This window comes from Borostomias antarcticus, assembly GCF_949987555.1.
Source record: "Borostomias antarcticus genome assembly, chromosome: 18".
Lineage (NCBI taxonomy): Eukaryota > Metazoa > Chordata > Actinopteri > Stomiiformes > Stomiidae > Borostomias > Borostomias antarcticus.
This window is the reverse complement of record NC_140251.1, coordinates 5,885,350-5,909,041: the sequence shown is the minus strand read 5'-3', so window position 1 is coordinate 5,909,041 and position 23,692 is coordinate 5,885,350. Positions and strand designations below refer to the sequence as shown.

The 23,692-nt window shown below is 43.8% G+C and overlaps 1 protein-coding gene across 1 annotated transcript; it reads left to right on the top strand.

Moving 5' to 3' along the window:
- Nucleotides 1-7,191: 7,191 nt before the first annotated feature.
- On the top strand, nucleotides 7,192-21,894 carry LOC311320608 (potassium/sodium hyperpolarization-activated cyclic nucleotide-gated channel 3-like; the record flags this gene model as incomplete). The annotated part of the gene is made up of 9 exons (XM_084452403.1): nucleotides 7,192-7,829; nucleotides 11,270-11,693; nucleotides 13,065-13,226; nucleotides 13,447-13,665; nucleotides 14,486-14,632; nucleotides 18,410-18,650; nucleotides 19,591-19,755; nucleotides 20,231-20,733; nucleotides 20,788-21,894. The coding sequence occupies 9 exons, from the start codon at nucleotides 7,192-7,194 to the stop codon at nucleotides 21,892-21,894; spliced, it is 3,606 nt and encodes a 1,201-aa protein (XP_084308529.1).
- Between the last annotated feature and the right edge of the window lie 1,798 nt (nucleotides 21,895-23,692).

Genomic DNA, 23,692 nt, shown 5'->3' with positions numbered 1-23,692 from the left:
AGAATCCATGTGTGCATTCAACCAAATCAAACATTTTATTTTCCAACAAACATGCATTTGTGGACAGACATCTTGATGACACCCACTGTATTGACCAAACAGTGCTTTAGCGGTTTTTCATTATTGTATATGAAACAGTGCCATCTTGTGGGCATATTAGGGACTAACAGTAGTAGTAGCTATGGGTGAAGTTGTCTCCTTAATACAGTTAGAGATTCAGCTTACCCCCTGAAATCTAATGAGGATAATAGAAAATGACTAGACAAACATATTGGATTACCCTCAATCTACTGATTTTGAAATATCTCTTCTGCCGGACTGTAGTATACACTGTAGCCTACTATACTGTATCATGACATGCTTTTACATTTTACAGGCTTTTAAGTACACTATTGTTGAGACTAAAGGAACTTGAAAGAGCTGAACCTACCTAATATCTTCGTATAGTACCTACTATATCTTCATCAACTGTATATCTTCATCACCAAAGGACAGAATGTCCAGTATAAGCCAGGGTGCTCGAGCCCTTTGAAAGAAGATAGTTTTTTACGCTTCTAATTGTTACCCACGAGGACACAGTGTCTTTGTTATTGATATAGGTCCCTTTAGTATCGGTGAACAGTAGCCTACCAAGCATGTCATGTATGCAAAGCTAAAGCTAAGAGTATGTCGAAGGTTACACAGGTCTCCACTCTACAATATAGTTGAAGGTTACACAGGTATCTACCATATGATAACCACACGGTGTAACACGATGAAGGAGGGGGTTATCACTGCCAATAGAAGAAGTCTGTCCATGCCTATTCCATTTGTACAGTGTAGACTTCAATCGATCACTGGCTGTGTTTATGTGTTGTTCTCTGCCAGAAAGAGAGCAGGACTGGGTCTCATCACCAGCAGACATGACTTCCTTTCCTCATGGCCTCTCTACCTGCTGCTGCCATGATATGAACTGAGAGGATGGCTGAGAGACCTGGCAGAATCCATACAACTCCAGGAAATGTATCAATAGTCAAATTATTTCCCATCAATAGTGCTCAGGGAAAGGAGATAAGGAGAGGCAAAGCACCTTAAACCATGAAGGGGGCGCTTCACTCAAAATCTATTTTTTTTACATGTTCAAATCCAATCAATTCACCATGCATGTGATGAATTGGATTGACTGTTTGGTGGGTAATAACTTCATGGATACAGCTGCTTCTGCAACCCCCAAAGTGTGACGACCATGCTAATTAGCTATTAAGTTTATTAAGCATAGTCGTCACACTTTTAGGGGGTTGCAGAAACAGAAATATCTACACATGTAATTTTTACATCATATGCGTGATGGGTTGATTGGAAACAGATAAATGAAAGCTGAGTAAAGCTCCTGTTTAGCACTCAGTTCTTCACTTTTCTCCCCGTGAGCATGTATGTAGGTGTAGGACTGGTGAAAGCCCCAGATGGAACTGCAGAAATACACCTGTAGGAGGCACTATTGACCCAGATAATCAGCTGTCAATAGTCATCCAGCAGACTTGAGCTTCATGTAATGATGCTTCCCAGATGTTTCCGTGGTCATCTATATGACTGCCTATAGCCCACTCCTAAATCCTAGTTTGACTTTTATTTTGACATTTTCATACCTCAAACGTGATCACATACAAAGATTAGTTTACAGGTGGCATTTGTTGGGCACATCCAGCTATGTGCCAAAATGTAAAAAAAATACTGTATATGGGAAAGTCTTTACAGCACGGATAATATGGGTTAATTAAGGGCTCTAAGAAATATTTACATTGAAATAATAACAGTTTAATAAGGCCTATACATCTCCTAATTGTGCGAAAATGCCATCTGGATGCAGCTACATTCTGGGCACGGTTTTCAGTTATCAGTAGCTTATGGCTTAGGCCCATACATTAACACTGGTTTTAGGCCTTTTATCTGTCGTATTCATGTATTTGTAGCTGAATGCACACAGCAATTGAACACATTTTTGTGCATGGCTGTAAGCCAGCGCACCAAAAATAGCAAATGTCCGGTTGTCACTCCCTCCCTCCCTCCTTCCCTTCCTTCCTCCGTCGTGTTGTTGACCTGCAGTTCTATGTTGCTACCACAAGAGGCAGTGGTGTTGTTGACCTGCAGTTCTATATTGCTACCACCTTGATTTGATTTGATTCACTTTATTTATCCCGAAGGAAATTAAAATGCCACGTAGCTCATAAAACAGCCATAAAAACAACACAAGACAACAATACACATATAGAAACATACAAGATAAGGACAGACCAAAAACATCAGACATGTACGTTGTTAAAAACAATGGATGTGTTGTACACCAAGTGATCTCCAGTTAAAAGCCATAGTGTCATAATGGTGCGTTATTAATAAGTGCAATCCCTGTGGCCACGCCCAGATTGTGTGGAGTTGAATAGTCTAATGGCTGTTGGGAGGAAGGACTTCCTCAAGCGTTCTGTTCTGCAGTGCATGGTGGTGAGTCTGTTACTGAAAGTGAGAGTGCTCCTGTGTGCCATCAGTGACTGGTGTAGAACCTGCAGTTCTATGTTGCTACCACAAGAGACAGTGGTCCCAGAACATCAAAACAAAAACACTATGACACCGCACATTTTCCAGATCCTTGGTGGTCTAGTGGATAGGGCGTCCGCCTCCCATGCCGAAGGTCGTGGATGATGTTTTGTCATTAGGCTACTATAGTTTTCCTGTATGTTTTTTACATATAAAAATGCCACTGCTCAGCACCCTTCTGGTGCTGTGAAACCGCCCATCAGGGCATGCTTTGAAAGCGCACCCCCCAGAAAACCGTGCGTGCTGCGTGTGCGTGCTTCATTGGTCCTGGCTTACCCGGTTCTGGGACCCACCAGACGCCACTGCTTAATAGTGAGATTCTACCACGATGTTTTATCATTGCTTAGAAATGCCTGGTAGATTAGTGTTAGCCCTATGTTGCTAGCTATATTAGCATAGCCCTATGTTGCTAGCTCCGCCATCTACTGTGTTGTAGCCCTGTAGTTGTAAGTCTTTTATTAGTATATAGATGGATAACAGTGCGAGGGATAATTATATTTGAGCAAAGTGATGAAAGTGTGCTGGTTCAATCCCTTAATGGTGAGATTCTACCACAATGTTTTATCATTGCTTAGAAATGCCCGGTAGATTAGTGTTAGCCCTATGTTTCTAGCTATATTAGTGTTAGCCCTATGTTGCTAGCTATGGCTTCGGTAGGAATTTTGATAGCTTCTTCATACTATTATCATGTAATCTCTGGTTATAGGCTATTGGTAGCTAAGAATAACTGTACTTTGTTTGATTTTTATGTTCATTACGTTCTGTTGTCCAAGTATGATTTAGTCCATGTTCTTGTTATGCTGTCCATACACTAGAAGACTTTGATAAAATTTTTAAAAGATTTTAAAAAGACTGTCATCTGACACTCTCTCACATCTAAAGACTTTAAAAAGAGTTTTAAGTCACATACTAGTCACAGACTAGGATTCTGCAAATCGCCTATTGGTTGTTGATAATGATCACGTCAGTGAACCACACAATTTGCATAAGACAAGACTAAAGACTTGCGAGAATATCAAACGTTTGATATTGTCGTAAGGCCAAGACGTGACAAAGACTGGCCAGAATCGAGTTTTAAGACCACCTTACACCTAACGACTGTGATCACGGGAGCGTGCAGCAACTTCCGCAAGACTCTCAAGATTTTATTCCGACTTTGGAATTTTGTCTGAGACTTTGAAATCGGGGGGAAAGTCGGTAGGTGTAAGGCCGGCATTAGTTGGCTACAATGTGTATTACCGGTGATAGACTGCATTTACCGTTTTCGGCCACGGGAGGGAGGCAACAGGACATCAGAACAGACCCTAATCTCTTCCAGCCAATCAACAGCTGGACCAGCCATTCCACCTGGAAGGCAGACTCAGTCACTTAAACAGCACAGGACACAGGAAAGGCCTTGCCACCTACTTCCCAGAAGACTTTAAATTCTGTAGAGATGCCACTGATGACAAGTTCCAAATAACATCCATCTCATCAGATCTGCTCACCATCACTAATATCTACAGGTCTAATAATACATCCCATAACTTCTTGACTGCCCTGTCAGATTTCATACAAGATGACTCAATCTCTCACATTATCCTGGGAGACTGGAACTTTTGCCAGAGAGATGACACCAATCATCCAGTCAGCCAATTTCTGGAGTCCCATCAGTTCCAAGCTGCCATTCTCCCTCCTCAAGCTACTCACATAAAGTACAGTAGTCCGTAGGCTGTAGTGGGTGGGTTAGGGTCAGGGGTAGTACGGGTCTCCCATGGTGGGTCTGGGTAAGTAGAGGGCTGGGGCTGGGAGACCGGATGGGATTCAACTTTATACACTATGAGTGGGGATTGGGTTTTACTCATTTGAACCAAACATCTTATAGTGTCTACAATCAAACAGTGAGGAGGGGTTGAGTGGGAATAAATGCATGCAATATGGTGTTGTCTCCCGCTCTCCTCCCTAGTGTCTCTCCATCTGCTATTCTATCTCTCAGCCTGTCCCTCCAACCAAGTCCCACCCCCACTACTGTGGAAGCCAAGCACAAAATCACAGCTATATCTGAGAAGTGCCCACAAGACAGTAAGTGAAACCATTGCCTCAAAATAATTATTGGATCACCTCAATTTCTCACACTGCTCTCATTGATTACATTTACCAATATTAGTTTCTTATGTAGATGACAACAGATCAGCTGAGGAGGACAGGTCCATGTGGAAGGACAGAACACCCAACATTAGGTAATTAATATGCCATCAACTCCACCTATTAACAGACAGTTCTCACATACACATACACACAAGTGTTGGTACTCACCACCATATAAACACAAATTCCATGTTTCATACGCCATAAACCCCACCTTTTATGAATATACAACTCACACACACATACACACACACACACACACAACCAAATGGATGGTGGATACTACCCAGCATACAAACTTCGCCCGCTCCGGATCCTTTGGAAACCTATGGAACGACCCGTGATACCCTGGCCTCGACTGCCTGTTATTACAGCTCTTTACAACACACTGAACCATAATTATAAAGTTATGGATGGTGTATCTAGATACGAGCTAGTCTATTGTAGAATCTAACTATGTGCGAGCTGATGATATCCACTTCACTCGTTGGAATGCAGGTTTGTTTACCTCGATACCTAGCTAGTCCCAATGCTACGCGTTTGGAGTGATGTGTGTAATCCCTACGCCTGGTTCTAAAAAAAATAGTTCTGAGTATTTCTGCTTAGAAAACGAAAATGTTTAATAAAAAATTGTGATCACTCAATGTGGTAAATACACACATTAAAAACTCTAAACAAAATCGTTTTGGAGTTGTATTGGGGGGGTTATTTTGTGACATTTGGAAAGTGGTAACCTGGTACCAGTGAATGCCGCTAAGCTAGGCTAAGCGGCCCAGGTCTCGCCACTCCATATTGCACACACAGAATTGAAAATGCTTCATACTGCTTGTCTAACCCCAGAGAAGATGGAAAACAAGCGCATTTCCCAAAATGTTGGCCATGTCCTTTAACTTTACTTTCATATGTTCATATCAATATAATATCAAGATCCTATATATATATATATATATATATATATATATATAGTAAAAGGAGGCCTATTAACACTTAACTATTTACAAACAACATTGCTACCTGATGACTCAATCAAGTAGATGTCCAGATAACCCACTGTGTCTTGGTCTACTTATTCACCACCTAAAGGGAAGTGCAAAACAGCAAGTAATGACTTCTATCCAGAAACAGAAGTTGAACCAATTGCAGCAAAATAGCTTAAGTTACAGGAATCATCAGTGTAACTGCTTTAGCCACTGACCCCTACCATTAATGTTATGGAAGCTGCTGCTAGTTGTTGTGAGCTCATGAGCTAACTGTCTATCCCACTCTTATTGTGCTGGATTAGCATTGGAAGCATTGGAATTGATGTGTTCAGGCGACAAGACCTATCTTAATTTATCAGACATTATTTCATGTCATTTCGATTCACAGCTATTTCAGTGGCATGACTAGCTTCCGTCCTACCAGTCCTGAACAGAAACAAGCCAGTCATGCACATAAGCCAGGCTGGACCTGGCCTGGTTTCAAACAGTAGCCTAACCACTCTCAGATAGTCATAATTAATTTGGAATAGGCCTAAGCCATTTCATCCCATGCCTAAAGCCAATTCCGCAAATAAAGCTATGCAGTCACCATGAAGGCATCAATGCTCTCAGAGTATGAGGTCTCTGATCAGCTATGACAATTAATAGTTCTAGTTCTACAAGCCCCATGATCAGGAGCCACATGTAGGCCTAATATTCTTTCAAACGAATTTAAAAGGTATAGGCCTAGGCTTAATGTGGATGATGTAGGATAGGCCTAGGCTATAGCCTGTGATAGCCTACGGTCTCCTTATAGGCCTATAGCCTAGGGTTAAGGGGAATCACTGACTGATTTAACGTATAAACTTCCAGATAAAGTAGGCCTATGTTATTGGTATGGCCGTTTCATCAAAATAGATATGTGGCAAGATCACATCACTGAATCATCCTTTTAAACGCCCTGACCGGCGACGGATGGGCGCATGTGCTATCCTCGCTCCTATGGCAACCAGATAGATTAGCTACATTAATATTCACGTTATTAGAGAGCACGAGGGTGATGGATCAGTGATGTCAGCTGGATGCTGGCACGAACTGCGTGTCATCGTTTTCTGTACTGACAGCACTGAAATATTTGGGGATGATATAAATCATGCTTTGTCATTGAAGATCTCACCAGCACTCCCGACACGTCCGGCACACAGCATGCCGCATCCCGATGCGTTCCTACACCTTGTTTTTTTGGAATAGCCTACTTTGATCCTGTGAATTCCCCGGGCATGTAGCCTAGTCTACTAGACTTACCGTCGAACCCACGCGGCACGTATTGGTGAAACATCAAACCTGGAGCACGTTCCAAGTGTCAAAGATTCGACCTGTCTGGCTGTGATACTCCGTCGCTGCTTTTTGCATCCCGAGCCATTAAGGCTAAGTATTTGAGCTTCACGTTTTGTCATTGTCCAAGCTTTTGTGTTTTTTTTGTTCACTATCATCTTCTAAAAGCGCATCTATATTCTTTTCTTTTTCTTTTTTAATTATGGAGAGGTTGCATTCTTCCATGCGTAAACGGCTGTATAGCTTGCCGCAAAACATTGGTCAAAAAGCCTGTATGATTGACGAAGGAGAAGCCGGTGACAAGGACAATAAGAGGAAAAGTATCGGACTGAAGCATCTGCCTTCAGCATCCCCTGCAAGCAGTTGCAAAAGCATTGGGGACACCAACAGTGGAGACTTGGAAACTGACGTTTCCGTGAAGACAAACTTGAACGGAGACTGTGGCATGTTCAGTGGCAGCCTGTCGTCCATCACCGGTCGACATACCCTGGGATCTGATCCCGCTGAGCGGCGGCGCCTTCTCCCCGAGGCAGATGCTAGCGCCACCGAGGATAGTTTCCCGGCGGGAGAACACGGCCCGTGGGTCGAACAGGGAGCACCTCCGGCATCTCCTTTTGATCAGCCGAGTTTCATCAAGTTAGAAGGAACCGAGCAAATCATGCCTGACGACGACAGGTTGTACCAAGCGGGCTTTATGCACCGGCAGTTTGGGGCGATGCTTCAACCGGGAGTCAACAAGTTCTCTTTGCGAATGTTAGGGAGCGAGAGGGCCGTGGAGCACGAGCGAGAGCGCGTGAAGTCTGCAGGATTCTGGATCATTCATCCATACAGTGATTTTAGGTATTTTTGTACAAAAAAAGAAGATCACTTTCAACTATTGCAATCATAAATTGAACTGTATTGACAGACAGTAGACAGTAGGTTATGATATTTTTTTCATATTATTAAATATAATTTTCCACTTTACTTATTCTTAGGGGCCCAGAGGGCATCTCATATCTACTAGCCTACATTACATTTATCACTCTCAGCAGATGTGTTTTTCTACCTGTTTAAATGAATGAAGCCAGGCCTAGGGGTCTTTTTATTAACCAATGTGTTGCTTGGTATCAAACAGGTGTTGGAATAGATGTGATTATTAGTGATTATTAGCAAATAGATGAAACCAATGCGAGCAGCCTATGGTCAGCAATTGGACCTCGACTCGAAAAACCCCACAGATTTATTTTTTACAAGGCTGGCATTTGATGCCGCATAAAGGATTTAACTAACATTCATTCATTGTAAAATCTGTGCTGAATATAAGGCAAGCGTTCCAATTATAACAGGCATATATATAATATGTAATATATATATATATATATATATATATATATTACACACACATATATATATATATATATTGGAACACTGTATGTATTACACACAAACACACATATATATATATATATATATATATATATATAGCCTATATATATATTGCATACATATATATGCATATATATATATACATGTGTATTTTTAATTTTATTTATTTATTTAATAACATTTAACCTTGAGCTCTGCTGTCATCATGTTGTCACTGGGCAGTATAGTATAGGCTATTCTGATACGTGTCACTGCAGGGATTTTTTCTCCACTCATCTGAATTACACTTTTTTATCAGTTGGGGAGGGCAGTATATTATAGAGAGTGCACCTATGGGCCTGGGGAAATGGGGTAATCAAAATAAGGTAACATGACCTGTCAAGATTACAAGCACACATCAGGGGAGATTATTACAACTCAATTAGTATAATGGAGTAGATATGGTATGTATGAGCAGAAGGGAGGGGGGTGGCAGCAGTGGAGAGATTGAAATGAAAGAAAAACCAGATGGAGTGAGAAATCAGGAGGCTTGACAAGCACACGGTCCTACCAACTGTCAGCTCTGCGGTGCGTTAGAGGTGCCATCACTCTGGGCTTTGTTTGGGGGAGGAGGGGTTTGGAACATGATGGAGCCACTGCTGTAGTTGGGCCAGTGAAGATGTGGACCTCTCTCATTATCATTATTGACTCATTTGAAATAGTACAGTAGATGTTTCTACACTGGTGCCTTCATACAGGCCTCTGTAAAGTTTCATACCACAGTGCTATCTATAGTGAACCTCCATCACATTATCAGAGGCAAAAATAAATAATAGATAAATAAATCACAGCCCCCACATACACTAGATACTGTAGATGATGAAGGTAGGCTACGGGTGAAGCTGGGAGTGGCCGGGCAGGACCACTAGACTCTCCTGACCTACAGGTGTGTGTCTGTGTGTGAGGTAAAGCATTGTGCTGAATTCTGGCTTTGGTGCTTATACTGTACGTACACCACAACAGATAAGTATCTAGTACAAACATGGTCCCTTTTTCAGCTGACCTGATTGATCTAAGCTCCTTTTGCAATTTTAAGCCTTTTTGTGTTCACTTTGCTTGCAGCTCTCCCCTCTTGTCTGTTTCTCTCGTGCACTTTAACATCCCTGTAGCCGACCCACATCAAAATGGTCCCTCCGCTCCCACGGGGCTGGGCCTCCAGTCTTCCTCCATGCTCATCATCATCATCAGAGCCTGCTGGGCTACTCTATATGCTGATGACATTGTCCAGTAGGTAATTGGATGATGATTTAGTGGGGAAGGGGGGTTAGGGGCTGAATACTGTATTATGCACTGTTATGTATGTGGGGCAGTAATGTAACTGTCCCTTTTTTTGGCCCAGCTGTTCCTGTGGTCCTGCGTGACACATGGTTTAATGGTAACTACTCAACATCTGGCTGCTGAGAGCCAACTCCTGGAAATGGAGCATGGATGGGTTCCCTGGGGTAGATAGCGGTGGATTTAGCCACAGAGAAGGAGAGAGGGGGGGGGCGGTAGTGCAGTTAGCACCAGTGTGTGACCGCACAGGCGACAAACAGCATGAAATGCGAATGCTTTGTTTGGCAGAGAAAAAGACAAAAAGCTGATTGTGACAACGTGTGGCACGTTGTGTGTATGTGTGTGTGTGTGTGTGTGTGTGTGTGTGTGTGTGTGTGTGTGTGTGAGGTTGCAAAATTGTCCTGCGGATGCCCTCGGTGTGCCCTCCACGCCACTTGCAGTAGGCTACACAGCGACGCTAATTTGACAACAGATAATGTTACTGTTCCAGTAATGTAGCCTGGCTCCCGGTGGCACTGGTCGGTCTGTTTGTTGACCTGTTAGGCTGTAGGAGATATCAGTTTTATTGCAAAGGTTGTTTCTTTATACCTCAACATACACACACACACACACACACACACACACACACACACACACACACACACACACACACACACACACACACACAGTCATCCATTCAATGACACCCATCCAACCTCTCATCCATACTTCGTACTTCATAAAATATAGGCAGAGAATGCAAACATTCCTACCAGACATTTCTACCATATTCATCACATTCACATACTTGGTTCTGAATATGATGAAAAATAAAGTAGTAGTAATAATAATAATAAGAATTCATTTTATTTATAAGGCACTTTTCATTGTGAAACAATCTCAAGTACAGTAGTGAAAGGAGTCCTTTATGACCTGCAATGATCAGTCGCTGGCCAGTAAAGAGGGAGCCTGTATCTGTATTCCTGCCTGGTGTAGCTCCATGGTGTTGTTGTTGCTGTAATACATTCTATAGGAAGGCTTATCTGTGCTCTCCCAGTAATACTGGGCTTAGAGCATGCCATCCGCCTGCTGGATCGATCACTGGTTATAGGAAGGGGCTGGAATACACAGCCAAACACATGCTCACTCAATTCTATTTTAATGCCATCAATTCAGAATTTAAACTGAAATGACAATTCTATAATTCAAATTAGACAAATGATTTGAAGTGTTTTTGCATATGATTGATGAGAAGACATTTTTGCATCAAATATTTTTTTTCTCTTTATTTCTGATTGATCTTTTCATTTTAATTGTGATTGTGGGCCATTGTTATTGCTTTTGGGATGAAAGTGTAGGTTGTTGTGTAGGTAGATTCAAATCTACAGTAAGTATTGCTATCAAACATCACTACGATCAGTAATCTATGACCGTGTCTTGTAAACAGAAGCTTAAAATATCATGAAGGTGTTACAATTAAAAGCTTATCATGCTTGGCGTGGTAATAACCGTGTTACAACTGCGCTGTAATCCGAACCGTGAGCCCTGTGGTCTGTCCTGCTCCAGGTTCTACTGGGACCTGATCATGCTGCTACTGATGGTGTTCCGTCCTGTTCCAGGTTCTACTGGGATCTGACCATGCTGCTGCTGATGGTGGGGAACCTCATCATCATCCCCGTGGGCATCACGTTCTTCAAGGACGAGCACACGCCACCCTGGATCGTCTTCAACGTGGTCTCCGACACCTTCTTTCTCATGGACCTGGTGCTCAACTTCCGCACCGGCATCGTCAAGGAGGACAACACGGAGATCATCCTGGACCCGCAGCGGATCAAGACCAAGTACCTGAAGGGCTGGTTCATGGTGGACTTCGTCTCCTCCATCCCCGTCGACTACATCTTCCTCATCGTGGAGACTCGCATTGACTCGGAGTTCTACAAGACGGCGCGGGCGCTGAGGATCGTCCGCTTCACCAAGATCCTCAGCCTGCTGCGCCTACTGCGTCTCTCCAGACTCATCCGCTACATGCACCAGTGGGAGGAGGTAAGGCATGCTGGGACCTGTAGTCCAGCTTAGGTTTGCAAAATTCTGGGAATATTCACAAAACTCCTATGGGAATTAACAGAAATGTATTTCCCATAATGTATATCCCATAATTTAATTCCCATACATTCCCTTTGGGAATTTCACCAAGATCCTTTCACCAATATGTTGGATGCTCCGTTGAAATTTGTGGAAGTTTGTGAATTTTCCCGGAATTTTGCAACCCTACCACCATCTTACCCTGAAGTCTGTGTGTGAGCATGGACCCTAGTCGTAGTAGTGAGTGACTCGGCCTTTCAGAGTGTGGTAGTAGAACAGGTAGCAGTAGGTACTTTATTAATCCGCGTGGGGAAGTTGCACATTTGTAATAGAAAAGAAAAGAGCTTGCACATACATCCACTATGCATTAGTTTATTTTAATGGCTTGACCATAGCGATCTTCATCAGAATGAGGTACAGGGCAGACACTCATTATGAAGGACACCCTCGCCAATCAGATGCAGGCTGCACAAGTAAGTCAGGTGTGGTCAACGGTTTTGCTCACATATATTAACGTTAATAAACTATCTAAGACTGAATACAATCTATTACAGGACATAATATTATTTGAATTTTATATTATAAAATTATTATTGTATATTTTCAATATTACAATAATGAATTTAAGACATAATATATGCTAACTGATCACACCTGATTTACCTGTGCAGCCTGCATCTGATTGGCGAGGCATGTCCTTCATAATGAGTGTTTGCCCTGTACCTCATTCTGATGAAGATCGCTATAATCAAAACGTTAAAATAAATTAATGGGAACAGTCCATCATTTGCTCCAGTGTTTCAGACTCTAGCCTTCTTCTCAAGTTGCACATATGTACCACAGTTTATGAGACGAGTTCAGGCATGAACAATACAAGTCATACTAATTCCTCTCATGTCTCCTCTTCCTCCCATCTCCATTGTGTCGTATTTCATAAATGGCTTAACCCTAACCCTATTACATAATCATGCCCCCCCCCCCTACAAACACACACACACATATGGTCACTTATACTGTGAAGTGACAGTCCTCTGCATGATCTTTCCCCTGTTAGTTGACTGTAATAACCACCAAGGCCATACCCCCTTTGGGCCATTAGTGACACATGCAGATGATTATGTACATTTCCATAGTGCTGGTAGTCTATGGCAGAACAACTCAGTCTGGAAGAGGGCTCAGATTACACAAGTGGCCCAAATAGCACCTACTATAATTCATTAAATCACCTGATAGCACAGGTACAAATGGACATTTTCCTCATACTGTATGTGTTTAGATGCATGAATTAGTTCAGTGGTGCCCTGATTAATGCTTCTCGTCTGGGTTCGGTAGATTTTTCATATGACCTATGACCTGGCCAGCGCCATGGTGCGCATCGTCAACCTGATCGCCATGATGCTGCTGCTGTGTCACTGGGACGGCTGTCTGCAGTTCCTGGTGCCCATGCTGCAGGACTTCCCCGTGGACTGCTGGGTCACCAGAAACAAGATGGTGGTGAGTGAGCTCAGAGGCAGTCCCAAAGTCCATTCTCTGTACCCCCCCCCATCCCACCCCACCCCCACCACAATCGTAACTCGATCGTGGATTGCATCTGGACACCCCTTCTCTGTTTATATAAGAGCTTTACTGTACAGTACGTACTTACCATAGGACACTTGACCAAAGCCGCTTGAATATGACACGCGCTACCCATTCTGCCCCCCCCCCCCTGCAGAATGACACCTGGGGACAACAGTATTCCTATGCGCTGTTCAAGGCCATGAGCCACATGCTGTGTATCGGGTACGGCCTGTACCCACCCATCGGCATGGCTGACGTGTGGCTAACCATCCTCAGCATGATCGTGGGCGCCACCTGTTTTGCCATGTTTGTGGGACACGCCACGGCCCTCATCCAATCCCTGGACTCGTCTCGCCGGCAGTACCAGGAGAAGGTGAGGTACCCGGGAAAGAGCCAGTCTCTGTTACTGCATCCAAAAACCAGGTCTGTGAAGAACGGATTATTGTGTTGAGGTTGGAAAAAGTCATCAAAGTTCAAGATGACGAGTTACTGTATGAAACTGGCATACCAAGAAATTCTGTAAACTTTTAATAGAAAACTTTTGCTGGAAGTAATAAACCTTAACAGGAATGTCTATACTGGGATTTAGAATGAGAAGATGAGAGAGAAATGTAGAAGGGCCTAGATAGACAGAATATGCTAGAACCAACGGAGAGGAACTATCTACTGCACTATTGAGGTTAGATTTGTTGTGCCTGGAGGACACACTGGTAAATGTTATTAGGTGTGGACTGCTGACAACTGTATTTATCTGATAAATCAGGTGCAGATTTTTGCAGCGAGGGCAGTTTTAGGACGGACTCAGTATTCAGACTTGACTATAGCCTTAAATATACAGTAGTATTATACTGATGACCGTTAACCCAAGGTGTTACATAATATGTGTCATATACATTAATACACAGTGTAATAATAACAAATAATTGTAATATTTTACAAATGCATATATTGGATCAGTCCCTATTCCCCTAAACAAATCCGCTCAACTGTAAAACCACAAAGCAATTGCCAAATTGTTGTCCAACACAACGTTGTTACTGTTAATGGACTTAGTATGCAGCCATAAGAGCAGCTTAATACCTCAATGTCTTCTTCCCCCGACGGACACAGCTGCCAGAGCACACAGATGCCCCTCGAACCATTTATTTGAAATGAATCCTGTTGCTCATCAGACTGTATTTTTTTCTGTGCAGTACAAGCAGGTGGAGCAGTACATGTCCTTCAACAAGCTCCCGGCGGGCATGCGCCAGAGGATCCACGACTACTACGAGCACCGCTACCAGGGTAAGATGTTTGATGAGGAGAACATCCTGGACGAGCTCAACGAACCGCTGAGAGAGGTGAGACTCCAGCCAGTCTCTCGTTGTCACAATAATGAACCTCAGGTCCCCTGCCGAGTCATCGCCATCCTCATCATCACCGTGGCTGCTTTTATACTGTATGTGTCACCTTGATGACTACTGTACAAACCGATCTGTCAAGGCAAAGCCCACACTGTAGAAGATCATTTAGTGAATAATTTCAGGTGTAAGCTCCAAAACTAAAATCTATAGTTTATAATGAGGTACACAAATACACATTTTTTAATTGTACAGTAATTAAAGGTGCTCAGTTCGATTTTTTTTCGGCCACTAGATGGGGCAGTGGTGCAGCGTATCAGATATAAACAAGTAGGCGTTTTCACTCCTTACGGTGCAGTTCAGGGGGTGGGGCTCAGCGCTGGGCCGGCTTCGCTCATAATAAAAAGAAATTCAGCATTTGTTCCACAGGCACTACACCGTTGGCTATATTTTCTGTACAGATAGTTATGACTCCCCTGGACCTATTTATTGCATTTATTGGATTTTTTATTTTATTTTATTTTTTTACAAAAAGTGCAGTAAATCGAACAGAGCACCTTTAAATCATTCTGTTTCAAATTAGTTGAGGGCATGAATTGAGTTTTGAGTTATTGCACTGTATAGCCTGCATACTGTATCATGACATTGAACATGCCTGGTACTACGTGCAGCTGTATTCTTGTGACCATATATTTAGGAGCCAGGCAGCGTAGCTGCCGGAACCCTATTGTATTTGCCTATATTATTATTATTCTCCATCTTCCACTGAAGTCTAACTTCCCATGGACAAAAAATCACCAAAATGTGCATATAGCTCCAGTACTATACCCAAGTCCTCAACCTGCATTGTAGGTCAATAAACCTGAAGGTGGCGCTACAGCAACAGTCTAAAGTTTAAAACTTAAAAAAATCATAACAAATCAGCCATAGGTGCCATCACTGTAAAACCACCACGTGAATGTATTCCCAAGTGAGACAAAACTTTCATACGCTCTGACCTTGCAGGAATTTTGAAGTCTATCACTTTGATTTTTTCATAAACTGTAAAACCTATCAAACCTATAGCCTCCCACATTTTTTGTTCAATTGACACCAAAATTGATATACTGTATCTTCAGACTGTCCTTACCAAACGATCCTCACAGATTTTTGAAATATGAAAAATTGAGCCCACAGCGCATCAAAACGTTTTACTGTTAACAGTTCTGTATACAGTTCCTACGAATTCTTGCCAAATCAATGTCTCATCATCCTCATCAAAAGTGACAATATCGGCAACATATCCAAGATGTAGTGTGATTTTTTTCAGAATTTTATCTCAATTTTTTTTTTTTTTTACAGTATTCTGAATAATACCCTCAAACAGTCAATGGAAAAGAACATATCTAAACCTAACTCCTCCCACATTTTTTTTTCAATTGCAACCAAAATGCAGCCCACACCAAATGATCCTGACAGATTTTTGAAATATCAAAAACTGAGCGCATGATGCATCAAAATGTTTTACTATTAGCAATACTGTACATTTACTACAAATTCTCGCTCAATAAATGTCCAATGTTCATGAAAAATCTGGGCAAAATTGTCATGAAAGGGTAGATGTAGTGTGATTTTTTTCAGAATTTTATCTCAAAAATTGAATTTTTTAAAATATGTTTAATTCTGTCCTCTGAAACCAACACTTCATACTGAAGAGAAAACTACACTACCCACAATCCAACGCAAGCTCCACCAATCGGAGACATCGCTGTTGGCAACCCTACCCAGCCCCCGCCGAGGATTCCAATGACTAAATTCATTGATTGGCCACTGACTGAGCACACAGCTGCTGAAGTTAATGTTCAATTATGAAGAAAAGCAAACAAAACCTGTAAAAATGAATATTGAACATATCTCATCTCACATTTTTCAATCAATTAACACCAAACTTGCTACACTGGATCTTCAGACTGTCATTCACAAACTCATTGACCAGATTGTAATCAAAATTGAGCTTACAATGCATCAACATGTTTTACAATACACAGTACTGTCAACAGCTTTCTCTTTCCTTTGTTGTATATTATGAGACTCTGATCACTTCAGCCACTCATCCACATTTTGAAGGGCATACCATCATTATATGATGCAACTTCTATTGTTATATCCTTTGTTTCAGTGTGTATACTTTAATCAACAAACATATTTTCATGGGCTTTTACATATACCACACATTCAGTGTTTTATGATGAAACAGATTATGACCTCTTATCATGCACCCTGGTGACTGGCTTAGTCAATTTGTGAAGCCAAACAGGAGTTGTTGCTAATTAGCTCAGTGAGATAGAGGATGTTGCTTGGTGTCAGAGGTTACAAGTTCAATCCTCAACTGATGCAAAATGAACATTGGAATGTCAACTTTCTTGTTGTCTTCCTATTCTCTCGCTTATTGCTCCTAAACTTGCCTGAAATGGCCTGGCCCCGCCTCATCGCTGCGTAGCAGCTTTAATTAGATATTAGTACTTAAAGGATTAAGGAATCCTATGTCAGTATGTGCAGTTGTTGAATGTGTAAGCGAACAAAAGAGATAAGAAGGTCTCTCTCTCCCTCTCTCTTTCTCCCTAGGCTATCAGAGACCATTTAGTAGGCCTAGGGTACAATAAAACCTCAATAACAGATACATATTGATACGTTTATTAAACGATACATAATTAACAATTTACAAAAAAACACAATCACTATAATATACAAGGAAAATTCATTATTTCAGCTGATGTCCTTCCTGGCCTCAAACTGTAAACCTGTTGGTTTGAAAGCACGCACCCTACTGAAGGAGCTATAATTTCTGTTGCTCTCAGCTCTGATTTCTTCTCGACCTTGGGGGGGGGGACACAACATCAAACCCAAACGAAGAAGAAGACCAATAGTAATAAGCTGATATATCTCACAGAGATATTATTTGTGTCAACATACTGTACATCGGTGAGCAGTGGTGGTCAGTGGGAAGTATTATAGCTCCTATGTATTTGCAATGAAAAATAGAAAAGTATGAAGTTACAAAAAAAAGAAAAAAGAGAAAAGTATTTGCTGATATCAAATTATCAGTTGTCAAAATGAAATACCTCCCTGCCTTCACTTTGAGCTGCATTTCCTGTATGAAAGGTTACTTAATTTACTTACTTACTGCCCATTTGGGCAAAATTTTAGTGATTTGGGAAATGCATCGCTCAAAGTTTTGTTTTGCGAACAGGACATGTTTGGTATTGCTGCATTCGTTAGGTTGATTGCTTTATGTCAGTCCAAACCATGTGTCTCTGTGACCTTCCCACATCAAGATATGGCTGTTTCAATCCTCCTCATTGACAATGAATGGGGGGAATTTTTCACCCCAAGCCCAAGTCCCAAAAATTAATGGAGGTGAATGGGTGGCCATGTTTGGCCAGCTCTGTGGCGACCCCTCCCTTTTTGCATAATTGTTGCTTAAAGTTTTGTTTTAATTTGTGGCTCGCCCCATGATTCGCTCCAGAATGTAATGTGTTCCTTATTGGCCCATGCTACACTCCTACACCGTGTTTCATGAAAATTGGTCAGGTAGTTTTTGCATAATCCTGCTTACTAACTAACTAACTAACTAATTAACTAACAAACAGAACCACACACACGACCAAAAATATTAATTATGTAAAAAAGTTTAGTTTAATTTCCCTCTCTGTGTCAGGCAGCTGTCTTGAGGCTGGCCAGAGGCGGTGTCTGGAATTTCATAAATAAATAATATTAATTGTCATATGTACTTTGTAGGAGATCGTCAACTTCAACTGTCGAAAGCTGGTGGCGTCCATGCCTCTGTTCGCCAACGCCGACCCCAACTTTGTGACTTCCATGCTCACCAAGTTGCACTTTGAGGTCTTCCAGCCTGGAGACTACATTATCCGGGAGGGCACCATCGGCAAGAAGATGTACTTCATCCAGCACGGACTGGTGAGCGTGCTGACCAAGAGCAGCAAGGACACCAAGCTGTCTGACGGCTCCTATTTTGGAGGTGGGTGTTGATCCAGTTCTGGAGTGTGGGCGGGGGGCGTGGTCATTCGTTACCCCTGGGGTGTAACAGGGGAGGAGTGGATAGATGACTTTCAGAAGCCTGGGGAGAGTCCTCTGAAAAAAATAAGCCACTGATCCATCACAGTAAATTGTGTGATTAGTTCAGACTGGAAAATTGTACACATAATTTCTTTAAAAGTGCTTTGGATTTAGCTGGGGCAGAACCTTCTGGTCTTTGTGCCTCCATTGTTAAGAGGAATACTCTTCTACTCAACATGCGATAGGCTACTGATGACAGGAAATCTTAAAACAGACACGCCTTTTATGTTGAAGCCTACACGCAACCATGGCAGAAGTGTTTCACTTGCCATGTTTGCACGATATGGTAAATAGATGAGATAAATACACTATCCAGAGCACAGGGAGAGTGTGCTTATCTGCAGTGACTATCCTCAGAAATATGCCTACGTTTTCAAATGGAACGTGGTTTTGTGTTCCTGATCTGGCTGGACAGATGAGGTCAGGACAAATTCTAAGCTGCAAAAATTGCAATAAGTGCTCCATCTGTGGGGGTTGAAAAAACACAGCTCTTTTGTATTTTTTTTATCATTCTTATGATGATGATGATGATGAGGCTGATGATGATGATGGTGTAATTTGGGAACCGCCTCTGGTACATGGTACATGGTGCTGAAAGCCAGAGTGGAGTGAAAAATAAGAATATATCCCAAAGATTTTTAAAGAAATATAAAGATTTACAACATATTCCACAGTTAGACCTTTTTAAATAGGAATACTGTAGATTAAAAATGATCCGTTCTCTTTTGAAAACATCAGAAATACACACTTAGGCTACTAAAATTATCTTACAAATCCTAGTCAGTGAGAGGCCCCTGTGAGGATCTGTGTGACATTTCGTTTGACGTGTCATTTCTGTGCAGAAATCTGTTTGCTGACTCGAGGCCGAAGGACGGCCAGCGTGAAGGCCGACAACTACTGCCGTCTGTACTCGCTGTCGGTGGACAACTTCAACGAGGTGCTGGAGGAGTACCCCATGATGAGGAGGGCTTTCGAGACCGTCGCACTGGACCGGCTGGGCCGAATAGGTGAGGACGGATAGGAGGCTGTCCCCTGCCTTACTGTGCTACTCTTTGCAGACTTCATAGACTATTATACTCATGTACTGTATGTGACCAGTGAGAGGGGTCATGATACCATTAAAAGCATGTGAAAGGGGAACATGTCAAATGAAAATTAATTCAAAGCAGGCTGTCAGAAGGGCCACCCAGTGTGTCAGCAGCACATTTTAAAAAAATGTTTTAGATGTGGAAGCTTACCTCAGTGCTCCGAAGTCAGGTCGTTGTGTTTAAAAGACCTCACTATGGTATATCTCTTTTAGTTTGAGGAAAAAGGCCAAAAAGCACACCGTGTTCATTCAAGCCTTCGATGCTGGGTGTTTTAAGGCCGAAACGTTGTCTGTTTGATTAAAGCACCCAGCATCGAGCGATTGAGTGTGCAGTGCGGTGTGCTTTTTCCAGTATCTCTTTTAGTACCTAACAATCTTTGCATTCTGTTCTCCAGGAAAGAGGAACTCTGTCCTGCAACACAAAGTCCAACACCACCTGAGCTCAGGAACGCTCAACCTCCAGGAGAACGAGATCATCCAGAGGATCGTGCAGCATGACCGAGACATGGCCCTCAGCAGCCGGCTGATCCAGACTGCACAGAGCCTGGCACCAGCGCCCGCACCGCCGCCCCCGTCAACCTCGGTCATCTGGGCACCGTTGCTCCAGGCGCCCCTCCAGGCTGCAGCCGCCACCACCCCGCTGGCCCTGGCCCTGACCCAGGCTGAGCTCCCTCCTATCCTATTCCACCACCCCCTCCCCCTGTCTGGCCCTTTCCGGGACCCCTCCGGCCTCCTGAGGAGGCTCCGCGCGGCGGGGCCTACAACCAGCTGCCCCAGCTCAGGCTCCGCCTCCCCCTCCAGCCCTGCCAAGTTCCACTCTGGGGTGGACATTCCTATACTGGCCTCCCTCAGGGCACAGCACCTCTCCGTGGCCTGCGCCTCACCCACCCTGCCAACGGTCGACAGTAGCATGCACACCCAGCTCCAGACCCAGCTCCAGATCCAGCTCCAGACCCAGCACCAGACCCAGAAACAGACCCAGCTCCAGACCCAGCACCAGACCCAGACCCACGTGCGGCTGGGCACGGCCTCATCCATCCCTATGAGACAGGGCTCCCTCTGGGGCACGCCTGCCACCTGCATAGCCCAGCTCCACGTGCAGCCCCTCCCCTGTGATGCCTCCACTCGCCCCCACCACGGTGGCTCCCCCTCCTCCGCTCAAGCCCCACTGGCATGGCACTCCCGGCAGGGGTCGGGGGGGAGGCCGTCGGGGAGATTCACCGCCCCCTCGGCTCCCAGCGTAAGCCCCCTGATCTCCAGACCGGTCGGCTCCGCCGCACTAAGCCAGCCGCAGTCTTGTCACGCCAGGGGCACTCAGCAGATGGGCTCCAGTAACGAGGGGGCGGGCAAGGCCTGCGGCGATCTGAACCTCCCCCGATGCCCCCCCGCCACCACCCGATCCACCCCTGGGGGCGGGGGTCTGCCGGACCGGCCGGCCGCAGGAGCCGGGGTCTCGCCCTTTCTGGTTCAGAGCCGTCTGGCGGGGCTGCAGTCAGCCCTCCTCCTCCCCCAGGTCCTTCCGGAGCATTCTGCCCTGGCCTCCCTGGCACAGTATGGCTCGGGAGACAGCTCGCCCTGCTGCACGCCCACGGTCCAGACGAGTCCCGCCACCCGGAGCCCCGCGACGGGCCGGGTTGGGTGTCACGGAGGCGCTGCCGGCACGGCTCCGCCCTCCCATTCTTCTCTCAGCCCCGGGAGCCCAGGGCCCCCTAAAGAGAGGGCGGAGTCCCCGGCTGAGCTCTTCACACAGGAAGTCAGGACTATCTCCGCCTTCTCACATGCACGCCCGCCCCACGCGGGGCCTCAGGTCACGGCGGGCCACTCTTTGGTGGGGTCAAGGGGGTCGTACATCGCCCCCATCACCTCCTCCATGGCTGTGAATAAACCCTTCAGTCCCATCCCCAGGCACGTGGCGGCCCCTCTGAGTCAGAGCCTCTCGGGGTGTGAACCTCAGACTCGGGCCCCGGAGCCCCCGCCCTCCCATGCCAGCCTCAGACAGTCCCCGGCTGAAACAGCAGAGGCAGACCACAGACTCTCCAAACTCCCCTCCAACTTGTGAGGTCGGAACACACCCTCCTCCTGACCATGCTTGAACTCTGGGAATTTGTCTTCCTCTCTGGTGGGGTATTTTTCACAGTAGCCATATTGGAGGACAGTGACTATGTTTTCTATCCAGAATGAATGACAGGGAAATGGATGATGTTTAGTATTTTCTACAGGACATTCCTACTTTGAATATGATGGTGTGATGCAAATATTTATGAATGGATAATGTATTATGTAAAACCCCTATCAAAATATTAGTTACACCATGTATTGTCTAACCACACCATGATATGTGTTACAGTACTTGTCTAAAAATTGTTGTCTGGACAGTTTTGTCTAACCTTTTAGTTTGAACTTTTAGTTGGAACCTTTTTAGCTGTTATATACCGTTTGGAATTAAACCAAAAATCTCTTTCCTTTTTTATGTACTTTCTCACTACATTGTCTGTGTTGCGGTGACGTTAATGTCACCCTTCAGAGACTTGATGTGTTGTATAGATGATGGCATGTCTTCCTCAATCATTTTACAGCAATACCAGGCATATTTCTCTATCACTCATTCAGTGAATGTGTGGTTGGCACGACTTCGGACGTTTGAAGTCATGATTATGGAAATGAATCATTGTGCTGTATGAAAAGACATTCAGTTGTGATTATTGTCTATCCCATTTCCTGCTACGTTGCCTTCATCCGATTCATTGTCTCTTAGCCAGTCTCCAGCCTACAGTACCAATAACCAAGAACAAGGCCGGCTTCTTCATCTAGACCTTGGCCCAGATGGGACTGGGGCTTGTTGACAGAGAGATATAGCTACAGTATGGCACTTAGTTTTATCCTTCCTATTTAACAGCTCTGTTGCTGTAATCACAGTGACCCCCCATTTCAGTTGTGGGATTAGAAGGGAACAGAACAGGTCTAAGGTCTGTGCCAATAATCGGTGTGAATGTGTGGGGACAGAGATACCAGGCATTGCAGGGAAAGCGGATAATGAAGATCATTCTAGTACTGTAAACGTGATCAAGGATATAAATGCTGCACTGAAATTGCTGCACCAATTAAAGGGCTAAAAGTGGTTACTTGTGCACAGTCGATAAGAATTATTATATAGCTGAATATTTTATCTGTGTTTTGTTTTTGATATATTATTAAATGTTATCTATGGTTGAAGATGATCCATTGTTAAAACCATCTGTTGAAAAGCTGCTGCTTGTGATACCACAGTTAACTGAATCAGCAAGGAGTCAGTTACTGAAGGCTTTTCGGAAAAGGCCCCATAGTGACCCTCAATCCTGTTCTTTGTATATCATTTGAATGTTGTTAAAATGTACTCTTTTCTGCACCTCTTACCTGACGAGAACTAAGATTAGCAGATAACAAGGTCACTCCTTCTGGTCTCTGTGGCCTAGTAACTGAGCCCTGGGGTCAGGTGTGCTGAGGTTCAGTTGAGCTCTGACTGCGGCCTGATGGTGGAGGGAGATACTGTAACAATAGTCACCGTCCAGACTGCTCTCCATCAGTCCCCTATACCCACTCCTCCCTACCCCCACCGCAACACCCAACCAATCACTTCAGCTTGAGAACAATCATTTATAAGTGGAGTTGGACCTAAAGGTGTTGTGGGATATATTTTGTTTGTGTTTTTTTTCTTGTTCTTCATATTGTTGCCTTTTGACTCACCTATGTAATGCTTCCATTACTTATGTTGGACATATTCTATTTTTAGATATTGAATTAAATGCAATAAAATCACTTATGGTCAACAACACTCTCTGGAATTGTTGCTTTTCATAAGAGCATATTATGGCATGACA